The 14348-nt window shown below is 38.8% G+C and overlaps 1 protein-coding gene across 1 annotated transcript in view; it reads left to right on the plus strand.

The window, feature by feature from the left end:
* Positions 1-14348, plus strand: part of CMTM7 (CKLF like MARVEL transmembrane domain containing 7) — a 177088-nt gene that overhangs the window by 58150 nt on the left and 104590 nt on the right. The window contains exon 2 of the mRNA XM_053714255.1: positions 6892-7065. Coding sequence (XP_053570230.1) covers positions 6892-7065 — 174 coding nt within the window. The remainder of the gene's footprint in view (positions 1-6891; positions 7066-14348) is intronic.

Raw genomic sequence — 14348 nt, forward strand, 5'->3', positions numbered from 1 at the left:
TAGATTTAGAGTTCTGCAGCCAAAGGGGTGCGTTAGCTACGCGTGTTTTTTCCCCCCCCGCACCTTTTAAATACCGCTGGTATTTAGAGTTCACAGAAGGGCTGCGTTAGGCTCCAAAAAGCGAGCGTATAGCATAATTTACCGCCACTTCAACTCTAAATACTAGCAGTGCTTACGGACGCGGCCAGCTTCAAAAACGTGCTTGTGCACGATTCCCCCATAGGAAACAATGGGGCAGTTTAGGCTGAAAAAAGCAGCGTTCAGCTCCTAACGCAGCCCTGTTGTTTCCTATGGGAAAACACTTCCTTTGTCTGCACCTAACACCCGAACATGTACCCCGAGTCTAAACACCCCTAACCTTACACTTATTAACCCCTAATCTGCCGTCCCCGCTATCGCTGACCCCTGCATATTATTTTTAACCCCTAATCTGCCGCTCCGTACACCGCCGCAACCTACGTTATCCCTATGAACCCCTAATCTGCTGCCCCTAACCCCCGCCGACCCCTATATTATATTTATTACCCCCTAAATCTGCCTCCCCCACGTTGCCGCTACCTACCTACAATTATTAACCCCTAATCTGCCGACCGGACCTCACCGCTACTATAATAAAGTTATTAACCCCTAATCCGCCTCACTCCCGCTTCAAAAACCCTATAATAAATAGTATTAACCCCTAATCTGCCCTCCCTAACATCGCCGACACCTAACTTCAAGTATTAACCCCTAATCTGCCCACCGGCACTACGCTGATAAATGTATTAACCCCTAAAGCTAAGTCTAACCCTAACACTAACACCCCCCTAAGTTAAATATAATTTTAATCTAACTAAATAAAATAAATCTTATTAAATAAATTATTCCTATTTAAAGCTAAATACTTACCTGTAAAATAAACCCTAATATAGCTACAATATAAATAATAATTATATTGTAGCTATTTTAGGATTTATATTTATTTTACAGGCAAATTTGTATTTATTTTAACCAGGTACAATAGCTATTAAATAGTTAATAACTATTTAATAGCTACCTAGATAAAATAATTACAAAATTACCTGTAAAATAAATCCTAACCTAAGTTACAATTAAACCTAACACTACACTATCAATAAATAAATTAAATAAACTACCTACAATTACCTACAATTATATCAACTAAACTAAATTACAAAAAAAACAAAACACTAAATTAAAAAAAATTAAAAAGATTACAAGAATTTTAAACTAATTACACCTACTCTAAGCCCCCTAAAAAAATAACAAAGCCCCCCAAAATAAAAAAATGCCCTACCCTATTCTAAAATAAAAATTGTTAAGCTCATTTACCTTACCAGCCCTTAAAAGGGCTTTTTGCGGGGCATGCCCCAAAGAATTCTGCTCTTTTGCCTGTAAAAAAAAAACATACAATACCCCCCCCACACACATTACAACCCACCACCCACATACCCCTAATCTAACCCAAACCTCCCTTAGGTTTATTTAACACTAAGCCCCTGAAGATCTCCCTACCTTGTCTTCACCACGCCGGGTATTACCGATCCGTCCAGAAGAGGGTCCGAAGTCTTCATCCTATCCGGCAAGAAGAGCTCCTCCAGAGGGTCCAAAGTCTTCATCCTATCCGGACAGAAGAGGAGATCCGGACCGGCAAACATCTTCATCCAGACGGCATCTTCTATCTTCTTCCATCCGGCGCGGAGCGGGATCATCTTCAAGCAGCCGACGCGGAGCCATGCTTCTTCACCGACGGACTAACGACGAATGAAGGTTCCTTTAAGGGACGTCATCCAAGATGGCGTCCCTCGAATTCCGATTGGCTGATAGGATTCTATCAGCCAATCGGAATTAAGGTGGCTGATCGGAACAGCCAATAGAATTCGAGCTCAATCTGATTGGCTGATTGGATTAGCCAATCGGATTGAACTTGAATCTGATTGGCTGATTCAATCAGCCAATCAGATTTTTCCTATCTTAATTCCGATTGGCTGATCCTATGAGCCAATCGAAATTTGAGGGACGCCATCTTGGATGACGTAATTTAAAGGAACCTTCATTCGGCGAGTAGGCGTCGGTTGAAGAGGATGGATCCGCGTCGGCTGGAAAGAAGATGGCTCTGCTCCTCGCCGGATGGATGAAGATAGAAGATGCCGCTTGGATGAAGATATCTGCCGGTCCGGATGTCCTCTTCTGCCCGGATAGGATGAAGACTTATGCCGGTCTGGATGTCCTCTTCTGCCCCATCGGATGAAGACTTCGGCCCGGCTGGGTGAAGACGACTCAAGGTAGGGAGATCTTCAGGGGTGTGTTATTCCTACCTTAATTCCGATTGGCTGATAGAATCCTATCAGCCAATCGGAATTCGAGGGACGCCATCTTGGATGACGTCATTTAAAGGAACCTTCATTCGTCGGGAGTTTGTCGTGGAGGAAGGATGTTCCGCGTCGGCGGGATGAAGATGGAGCCGGAAGAAAGAAGTATGAAGATGCCGCTTGATAGAAGACTTTAGCCAGATGGAAGACCTCTTCAGCCCCCGCTTGGATGAAGACTTCAGCCGGATGATGGACCTCTTCAGCCGCCCGCTTGGATGAAGACATCGCCCGGATTGAATGAAGAATTCGACTCGGCTGAGTGAAGAAGACTCAAGGTAGGAAGATCTTCAGGGGGGTAGTGTTATGTTTATTTAAGGGGGGTTTGGGTTAGAGTAGGGGTGTGTGGGTGGTGGGTTTTAATGTTGGGGGGGTTGTATTTTTATTTTACAGGCAAAAAAGCTGTTTTCTTTGGGGCATGCCCTGCAAAAGGCCCTTTTAAGGGCTGGTAAGGTAATAGAGCTGGTATCTTTTAAATGTAGAATAGGGTAGGGAATTTTTTTATTTTGGGGTCTTTGTTATTTTATTAGGGGGCTTAGAGTAGGTGTAATTAGCTTAAAATTGTTGCAATATTTTTATAATGTTTGTAAATTATTTTTTTATTTTTTGTAACTTTGTTCTTTTTTTATTTTTTTGTACTTTAGTTAGTGTATTTATTTGTATTTATTTGTTGGTATTTGTATTTAATTTATTTAATTATAGTGTAGTGTTAGGTTTAATTGTAACTTAGGTTAGGATTTATTTTACAGGTAATTTTGTATTTTTTTAGCTAGGTAGTTATTAAATAGTTAATAAATATTTAATAGCTATTGTACCTAGTTAAAATAAATACAAAGTTGCCTGTAAAATAAATATTAATCCTAAAATAGCTACAATATAATTATTATTTATTTTACCTCAGATTTTATCACCAGAATGCTTTGTGAGGAGAAGATATCTTTCAGCTAATCTTTTTACTTTCATCTGCATGTAGGGTTGCCACCCAGTCTGTATTTTTTAAGGTTAAAGGGACAGTCAACACTAAAATTGTTATTGTTTAAAAAGATAGATAATGCCATTACTACCTATCCCACAGCTTTGCACAACCAATATTTTATATTAATATACTTTATAACATATAAACCTCTAAATGTCTGCCTGTTTCTAAGCCATTAAAGACAGCCTCTTATCACATGCTTTTGTATTAGCTTTTCACAACAGGGGAGTGCTAGTTCATGTGAGCCATATAGATAAGATTGTGATCACGCCCGTGACTTGTGGCAGACACAGCACTAATTGGCTTAAATGCAAGTCAATAGATAGTCATGTGATCAGGGGGCTGTCAGAAGCTGCTTAGATACAAGGCAAATCACAGAGGTAAAAAGTATATTAATATAACTTTGTTGGTTATGCAGGAATAGGGAATAAAGGGATTATCTATATTTTAAAACAATAACATTTGTGGTGTAGACCGTCCTTTTAAGGTCAAAGTTTAAAAACAAAGATTAAAAATAGGGAATAAAGATACTGTCATGGGGAAAACTCTTCTAATTGTGTTAGAATGTAATTACAAAGCAATAATTATTTAAAATAAGCACGATCAGCTTTAGTTTCTAATTTATTCTAAAGAGCATGATCAGTATTTTTTTAACCAGTAAAGGTAGCAGCACTATCTGAGTGGGGAAAAAATGGCCATGTCAGCAGCGTCATCATTATTGCTAAAATTGCATTGTTGTGGGATTTCACCATAATTTTGTTAAACTTCCTTGTTCCGAAAATAAAGTGGCTGTGTCAGTAAGTACCAAATGCGCAATCCTTTGATGGGATTATGAGGACATTTTTATTTAAAATATCTTCCTTTTTACACTTACAGGTAATTTTTGCATGCTTATTCAACTTTTTTTCAAAATCTAGGAGCCAAGTATTTGTATCATATTTTAAGAAAAAATCCACAAGAAATATATACATATTCAATGGCTCTTTTGACTCACCAGAAGATAATTATAACAACAAAGGCACATAGATTAATTTAAAGAATGTTACCTTTGCCATGTTTTGCTGTATTATAGAATAATGTTGATTAAAGTGATGGTAAATCCAAGCATTTAATAAACGCTAGGATTTACCATCACTAAAAATAAAGTGGACTTTAAGTTACCCAACAAGTTAAAAAGGTTGCTAAACTCGCCTTTTCTGTGCTGTTGCACAGCGCTAAACTCAGCAGCTCCGGCCGCCCACAGCACATCGGTCTTCTACCAATGAGGTGCCGCTTGCACCTCTAAACCAATAGCCGTGCGTGCATACAGAAACCTGTCAGTTGACACACGCGGCTATTGGTTCAGAGGTGCAAACGTTGCCTCATTGAAGGAGATCGATGTGCCGTGGGCGGCCTGAGCTGCTGTGTTTAGTGCTGTGCAACGGCAAAGAAAGGGTGAGTTTAGCACCCTTTTTGACTTGTTTGATAACTTGTAGTCCACTTTATTTTTATTGATGGTAAATCCTAGGGTTTGTTATACGCTTGGATTTACTATCACTTTACGTTTTAAAATATCAAGGAAAGATATTCTAGTTTGTCATACTAGGAAAACAGGAAAATATTTATTAAATCCAAAATACATACATATCTGTATCTTGGATCCAAGATCGTAGGTAATTCTTGCAAGGCAAAACACTCCCCACTTTGACATATATTGATTTTATGCTCTTGAGAAAGGCTTGTTTTGCCGAAACGCGTCTAGCTATAGTTTAATAAAATCTGAAGATACCCTTGTGATGGTTCTAATAAAAGGCTGATTTAAAACTGAAATCCTGTGAGTATGACCTGTTTGTGCGCCTACCATTTTATTTGAAACGTGCTACACCATTGTGAGCTTTTTATTTTGGAGGTGAAAGAAGTCAGGTTTCACAGGTATATGGTGTGTGTGTGTGTATATATGTATATGGTGTGTGTTTGTATATGGTGTGTGTATGGTGTGGGTGTGTGTATAGTGTGGGTGTATATGGTGTATACACAGGCTGTACATGAACCTGTCCTCATGCACACCGAGTAAGGGCAACAAACACAGCAACACCAGCTTCTTAAAGACACTGCAGAAAAAAAAAATCTCATAGCAGAAAATTAAAAAAGTTTTGCCTCTGGGCAGAGGAAAAGAGCAGCTTGCATCCCCTGAGGTGACACAGCACCGCCACATTCAATATTTCTTGTTTCTGGATACGGTCTGGGAGACCGGAGTTGGCAGAGAGCATCTGAACGGAAGTGCTAACATAGGTTCATACTTTACTGATATTTACAGAACACTCCCCAGTACCTAATTAAAGGCGATGCCCCTTCATTCTGTGACGGACAGTTGTAGAAGTAATGTGGTAAAGGGCAGAGTGACTAAATTATATCCATCCTCATAAAGGTTGATAGGGTCTCCCCTGCTAAGTAACGTTTAAAAAATAAAAATAAAAAAACAGGCAAAAGGACATAAACATTTTTAAAAGATAGATATTGACCTCCTTATTTGAAATTAAAAAAAAAAATTAAAGTACATGATACTGAAGCATCGTATAATCAGTAGGCATAATTTGTTTTCCTCAAATAGTTCCCATTAGCTCAGACATACCAAGGGCTACACTATATCTTCATTAGTATTATCCTTACACATCAAGGCAATTCAATCTCATTATATATATTTTTTAATACCAAATACACATAAACCTAATCATATTTTGAAATTTTTTCTTGGCAGGCATTACCACCATAGGAAAACTGTTTAGTTTATGATTTTATATAAATCAAGCATTTATTTAGTAATTAATCTGGGAAACCTAATCAGTTCTTTTATATGTGTGTACATATGTATTATATATATATATATATATATATATATATATATATATATATATATATATATATATATATATATATATATACATAAAACATATGAATACATACAAAGACTATATATAAGTGCTTTGGATCCCTTTGCAGTTAAGTAGATGAAAACATGAAAAACAATATATCAAATGCATTTGTTTGTTACTGGCCTTTATAGTGATAAAATCACTGCTTGGTTGTAAAAAATATATGAAGCCAAAGGTAGAGCTTTTTGGGCAGAGCTATTGGGTGACCCTCGCCCCACCACCACCCAGTTAGTAAAAGGTTGCCAAGGGACACTGTTTCTGGGCAAGCAACTTACAAAAAGTTAATTGTATTCAAAGCAGCTTCATGACCATTCTTTCACATGGATGTCCCCTTCTGTCTTCGGTTTACATAGCTTTTCTATTAAATACTGCAGTATTTAAATTTTCAATGAAAGGTAGTGGATTCAATTGGCAAAAGCAGCCTTTTCAAATGACAAAATAAAAGCAAAGGATCTATTTGTAAACAATTTAATGCACCCCAGCAGATAAATGGATCAATGAGAACAGATTAAATGGGATGGAATTTTACAGCTGTCCTTTTTTATAATTCCTCTTTATTTCTGTATTTAAAATGTATTATCTTGTATTACATTGTAACCTTTGCTTTTTAATTTATTCTTTTTTTTTTTTCTAGCTGACCTTGTTGATTGGGTTCCTTTGCGTGAGACTGACAGTCTTTTCTATTTTAAGCGTCTTCTGTTACTTTCAAGTTGTCACCATTTGCTTCATGATTGTAATCTTCATCTTTTATGTGATCAACATATTTCGCTTCTACAGAATGCTGACGTGTATTTCATGGCCTCTGACGGTTAGTGAATCATTTCATATCATTTTCCATAACAATTTTCAGGTTATTAGGGTCACATATAAGTGAAAGAGAACAAGAGAAATTTAGCAACTTGTAAAATACCTTATTTTCTTCTTAAACGGGGAGAGTCCACAGCTGCATTCATTACTTTTGGGAAATACAGAACCTTGCCACCAGGAGGAGGCAAAGACACCCCAGCCAAAGGCTTAAATACCTCCCCCACTTCCCTCATCTCCCAGTCATTCTTTGCCTTTCGTCACAGGAGGTTGGCAGAGAAGTGTCAGAAGTTTACGGAGTAGTCTCTTATGGAGGGTAGTACTCTTCAAGCTGGGACTGGAGTTTTAAGTAATCCTGTCAGCTGCTCAGTGAGAGCATGGATGAAAGTTAGAGTCCAGAGATGCAGGGAGAATCTTTCTGCGAAACCATCCTGACTCATATTAACAGCTCCATAAGCAATCAGCGTTGACGAATTTCGCTGCCTGCTTTCTTCACTGAAGTCCATGTCAGAAGCGACGCTACTATCTGTCAAACTTAAAGGACCGTGTTACTGTTCCACGGCATAGATTCCGGTAAAATCGTTTCATTTTACTTTCATTGTCGATGTAATGATAGAAGACAGGGTCTCAGTGGGACTTCTTTATCTTTATGGAATCAAGGGTTAATATCTCCTGAGGGGGTTATTGAGCAATGGGGGACTTTAATCATGTTTGTTATGTGATTCTGTCTGCTTATGTTTAGAAATGTTGGGGATCAAAGGAAAAGCAGGCAGGTGACAGCAGATAAAATATTCATTTATTAAGGAGGTAAAAAAGGCAATGTTTCGGGATTAGTCTCCCTTATTCATGCCATACCTGATACAAACTAACAAGTGATTTATATACATGTATACCACTAGGTGGCGCTCAAGTGTGTTTAACTCTTTCTTATCCAACACTTTAACTTACTCATAACTAAACTTACATTTATAAATTTCCTATTCTGTATACATAGTAGTGTATCTATGATTAGTAAAATGACTAATTTCTTATCAAACCTTCACAGCAATTATAATTTACATCTCATCAATAATAATCATAGAAATACTGTGAGGTCCCAGTCTCTATTTAAACCTTTAGGCTCCAGACTCCCTAATTCATATATCCAGTATGCTTCTTTTTGTTTTAATAGAACTTCTCTATCCCCCCCTCTACGTGGAATATCAACTTTGTCAATTATTTGAAATTTCAATTGACTTATGGAGTGGTTTGCTTTTATAAAATGGGCAGCTAGAGGGGCTTTCACATTACCAGTTCTAATATTGCTCTTATGTTCAATTATTCTTTCCTTAGCGGATCTGGTAGACTCCCCTATATAGACACCCCCACATGGACATTTAATCATATATATTATGAAAGTGGTCAAGCATGTAAAATAACCTTTTATATTATACTTTTTGCCAGTGTGAGGGTGATAGAAAACTGACCCTTTACTCATGTTGCTACAACAGGAACACCCTAGACAGGGATAGCAACCTGTATTTTTTTGTAGTAATATACCTAGGTTTATTTTTGTTTTTAGTGCTGGGACCAATGTCAGCTTTGACCAATTTATTTTGGATGTTACTACTTCTTTTAAAAGCAGACATAGGAGGGCTCTGAAATTCTATAATAGATGGATTGCAATCAGACAAAATATTCCAGTGTTTCCTAATGATGCGCTGTATTTCATTACTCTGTGCATTATATTCAGTTACAAAGATAAGTCTATATTTCTGATTGTCTTCCTTCTTTGCTCTATCCTTAGGGTGCAATAAATCTATTCTTGGAATCAATTTTACATTCTCAATTTCTTTCTTTATTAGACTATTGGGATAACCCTTTTCCAGGAATCTCTCACCCATCTCAGTCAATCTCTTATTTAATATTTTCTCATCTGAGACAATTTTGCGCACTCGCAACATTTGACTGTGGGGTAGAGATTTCAGGAGTGAAGGCGGATGAGCACTTTCAAAGCGCAAAAGACTGTTTCGGTCAGTTTTTTTCTTAAATATATCAGTTTTAAACTGATTGCCTGATTTCATTACTCTCACGTCCAGGAAATCAACCACCTCCTCACTCCAAGTCAATTTGAATTTTATATATCTTGATGATGAATTTAAATCATTCACAAACTTTTCAAGGGCTCCAACGTCGCCCCACCAAATGCCGAAAATATCGTCAATATACCGCCACCAGGTGGTGCCATATTGAACAAATAATTCATTAGTAAAAACAAATTTTTCCTCAAAGAGGTTCATAAAAATATTTGCATAATTTGGGGCGACGTTGGAACCCATGGCGGTACCTTGGAGAAAAAGTAATTTCCACATAGTATAATTGTCAGAAGCTGGATAAAAAAATTATTTGTGCAGAAGTGTATTGAATGTCATTCCTTAATATATTTTCTACAGCATCAATGCCACTTGAATGTTTTATGTTAGTGTAGAGACTCTCTACATCTAAACTAAACATAATAAATTTACTGCTAGGGAGGTCTAGGGAGTCTAATTTACATAAAAAATCGTTAGTATCTTTAATAAAGGAACTGGAACGTTCAACATAGGGCCGTAAGATCTTATCCAAAAATATTGAAATATATGTAAAGACTGAATTGGTACTTGCAACAATAGGACGCCCTGGAGGGTTTTTAATATCCTTGTGTATTTTGGGTATAACATACATTACAGGTGTATATGGATTATCTACCTGCAGAAAAGAAACAACATCTTTACCTATTATCCCTTTGTTTTCAGCTTTTAAAATGATCATTTTAATTTCTTTTTGTAATTTAAATACAGGGTTATAGTTAAGTTTCTTATATACTGCCTTATTATTCAATTGATTTTTAATTTCATCAATGTAGGCATTTTTATCTAACACCACTGTTGCTCCTCCCTTGTCCGCTCTTTTTAAAATAATTTCAGGGTGTCCCTGTAAATTCTTTAGGGCTAAATGATGGTCATGTTATTACCCATCTGTTTAAAGGTATTTCCATTTTTTCTGTATTTCTCAACTTTTGTTTGTAATTTTGAAATATCCCTCTGAACTAGAGTTGAAAAAGTCCCTATACTGTGATTATTTACAATGGGGTTAAATTTGCTTTTCTTTCTTAACCCAAGCTGTTTTAAATGGATCGTTGGATTCTCATTATTTAAATTCACATTTTCTGCCCAATTCAAAGTTTTTAACTTTAAAGTTCTTATAAATCTATGCAGGTCTTTTTGCAACTGAAAAAAATTAAAAAATTTTACTGGGCAGAAAGAAAGACCCTTATTTAGCAATTCCAGTTCAGGTTTAGAGAGTTCATGTTTCGAAATGTTAATGACGTTATTCTTGTATGTCTCTGGTGGGGTGTATGTTGGTATGACAGTCTCAGCATTATTGCTTACCCCTGGTAACCGGACCTCTTCTCGTTTATCATTATGGTGGTTCCCATTTAGTGTCCTCGCCTTGGACGTAATGGTCGTGCTGTCTTCTTTTTGGTATCCTTCTTTGTTTCCTTTGAGCTGCCGCCGATGTTTGCGCCCACCTCGTCTCTGTCTGGGTCTGACTCCCCTGGCGATGAATCCTGTGACTACGTGCTGCTGCCGCTTTGCGTCGGCCCATGGCTCTGACGTCTTCTGGTGCGCGGCGTGTATCTCAGTTGGGCCCCTCTGGGTCATAGCGCCATCTATACACTTTACCAGTGGAATAATCCGATTCATCTCGGGCGAATTTTGTGCGTTTCCTCTCCTCTATTACTTTTTTCAGCTCAGCTATCTTCATATTGGTGTCTTGCAGTATTTTCTCCAACTCAGCTGCTGATAAGTTTTTTCTTAGGCTATTTTCCATTTCAGCCAGTTTGACATTTTGCTCTTCAATTTCTTTATTTAAGCACTCTACGGTAAGCACAATAATATCCATTGAACATTTATTCAGTATGTGTTCAAAGCGGTTACAGTAATCCTGGTTCTCCTTCATCAGGGTGGGTCTTGCTCCCATCCTCAGGCCCCTTGGGATTCGCTTAACCCGGTGATATTCCGCCAGGGTGTTTGCATGCAGGTTAAAAGCCAGGTAAAGATGTTGTTTCTTTTCTGCAGGTAGATAATCCATATACACCTGTAATGTATGTTCTACCCAAAATACACAAGGATATTAAAAACCCTCCAGGGCGTCCTATTGTTGCAAGTACCAATTCAGTCTTTACAAATATTTCAATATTTTTGGATAAGATTTTTTATGTAAATTAGACTCCCTAGACCTCCCTAGCAGTAAATTTATTATGTTTAGTTTAGATGTAGAGAGTCTCTACACTAACATAAAACATTCAAGTGGCATTGATGCTGTAGAAAATATATTAAGGAATGACATTCAATACACTTCTGCACAAATAGATTTTCTCCAACATAGGTGTGTCCGGTCCACGGCGTCATCCTTACTTGTGGGATATTCTCTTCCCCAACAGGAAATGGCAAAGAGCCCAGCAAAGCTGGTCACATGATCCCTCCTAGGCTCCGCCTACCCCAGTCATTCTCTTTGCCGTTGTACAGGCAACATCTCCACGGAGATGGCTTAGAGTTTTTTAGTGTTTAACTGTAGTTTTTATTATTCAATCAAGAGTTTGTTATTTTGAAATAGTGCTGGTATGTACTATTTACTCAGAAACAGAAAAGAGATGAAGATTTCTGTTTGTATGAGGAAAATGATTTTAGCAACCGTCACTAAAATCCATGGCTGTTCCACACAGGACTGTTGAGAGCAATTAACTTCAGTTGGGGGAACAGTGAGCAGTCTCTTGCTGCTTGAGGTATGACACATTCTAACAAGACGATGTAATGCTGGAAGCTGTCATTTTCCCTCTGGGATCCGGTAAGCCATGTTTATTACGATTGTAAATAAGGGCTTCGAAAAGGGCTTATTAAGACTGTAGACTTTTTTTGGGCTAAATCGATTGATTATTAACACATATTTAGCCTTGAGGAATCATTTTATCTGGGTATTTTGATATAATAATATCGGCAGGCACTGTTTTAGACACCTTATTCTTTAGGGGCTTTCCCAAAGCATAGGCAGAGCCTCATTTTCGCGCCGGTGTTGCGCACTTGTTTTTGAGAGGCATGGCATGCAGTCGCATGTGAGAGGAGCTCTGATACTTAGAAAAGACTTTCTGAAGGCGTCATTTGGTATCGTATTCCCCTTGGGGCTTGGTTGGGTCTCAGCAAAGCAGATACCAGGGACTGTAAAGGGGTTAAAGTTCAAAACGGCTCCGGTTCCGTTATTTTAAGGGTTAAAGCTTCCAAATTTGGTGTGCAATACTTTTAAGGCTTTAAGACACTGTGGTGAAAATTTGGTAAATTTTGAACAATTCCTTCATGTTTTTTCGCATTTGCAGTAATAAAGTGTGTTCAGTTTAAAATTTAAAGTGACAGTAACGGTTTTATTTTAAAACGTTTTTTGTACTTGTTATCAAGTTTATGCCTGTTTAACATGTCTGAACTACCAGATAGACTGTGTTCTGAATGTGGGGAAGCCAGAATTCCTATTCATTTAAATAAATGTGATTTATGTGACAATGACAATGATGCCCAAGATGATTCCTCAAGTGAGGGGAGTAAGCATGGTACTGCATCATTCCCTCCTTCGTCTACACGAGTCTTGCCCACTCAGGAGGCCCCTAGTACATCTAGCGCGCCAATACTCCTTACTATGCAACAATTAACGGCTGTAATGGATAATTCTGTCAAAAACATTTTAGCCAAAATGAACACTTATCAGCGTAAGCGCGACTGCTCTGTTTTAGATACTGAAGAGCATGACGACGCTGATATTAATATTTCTGAAGGGCCCCTAACTCAGTCTGATGGGGCCAGGGAGGTTTTGTCTGAGGGAGAAATTACTGATTCAGGGAACATTTCTCAACAAGCTGAACCTGATGTGATTGCATTTAAATTTAAGTTGGAACATCTCCGCATTCTGCTTAAGGAGGTATTATCCACTCTGGATGATTGTGACAAGTTGGTCATCCCAGAGAAACTATGTAAAATGGACAAGTTCCTAGAGGTGCCGGGGCTCCCAGAAGCTTTTCCTATACCCAAGCGGGTGGCGGACATTGTTAATAAAGAATGGGAAAGGCCCGGTATTCCTTTCGTCCCTCCCCCCATATTTAAAAAATTGTTTCCTATGGTCGACCCCAGAAAGGACTTATGGCAGACAGTCCCCAAGGTCGAGGGAGCGGTTTCCACTTTAAACAAACGCACCACTATACCCATAGAGGATAGTTGTGCTTTCAAAGATCCTATGGATAAAAAATTAGAAGGTTTGCTTATAAAGATGTTTGTTCAGCAGGGTTACCTTCTACAACCAATTTCATGCATTGTCCCTGTCGCTACAGCCGCATGTTTCTGGTTCGATGAGCTGATAAAGGCGGTCGACAGTGATTCTCCTCCTTATGAGGAGATTATGGACAGAATCAATGCTCTCAAATTGGCTAATTCTTTCACCCTAGACGCCACTTTGCAATTGGCTAGGTTAGCGGCTAAGAATTCTGGGTTTGCTATTGTGGCGCGCAGAGCGCTTTGGTTGAAATCTTGGTCGGCTGATGCGTCTTCCAAGAACAAGCTACTTAACATTCCTTTCAAGGGGAAAACGCTGTTTGGCCCTGACTTGAAAGAGATTATCTCGGATATCACTGGGGGTAAGGGCCACGCCCTTCCTCAGGATCGGCCTTTCAAGGCAAAAAATAAACCTAATTTTCGTCCCTTTCGTAGAAATGGACCAGCCCAAAGTGCTACGTCCTCTAAGCAAGAGGGTAATACTTCTCAAGCCAAGCCAGCTTGGAGACCAATGCAAGGCTGGAACAAGGGAAAGCAGGCCAAGAAACCTGCCACTGCTACCAAGACAGCATGAAATGTTGGCCCCCGATCCGGGACCGGATCTGGTGGGGGGCAGACTCTCTCTCTTCGCTCAGGCTTGGGCAAGAGATGTTCTGGATCCTTGGGCGCTAGAAATAGTCTCCCAAGGTTATCTTCTGGAATTCAAGGGACTTCCCCCAAGTCACTCAGCTGTGGGGCATTCCAGACATGGATCTGATGGCCTCTCGTCAGAACTTCAAAGTTCCTTGCTACGGGTCCAGATCCAGGGATCCCAAGGCGGCTCTAGTGGATGCACTAGTAGCACCTTGGACCTTCAAACTAGCTTATGTGTTCCCGCCGTTTCCTCTCATCCCCAGGCTGGTAGCCAGGATCAATCAGGAGAGGGCGTCGGTGATCTTGATAGCTCCTGCGTGGC

The sequence above is a fragment of the Bombina bombina genome, chromosome 5 (assembly GCF_027579735.1).
Source record: "Bombina bombina isolate aBomBom1 chromosome 5, aBomBom1.pri, whole genome shotgun sequence".
Lineage (NCBI taxonomy): Eukaryota > Metazoa > Chordata > Amphibia > Anura > Bombinatoridae > Bombina > Bombina bombina.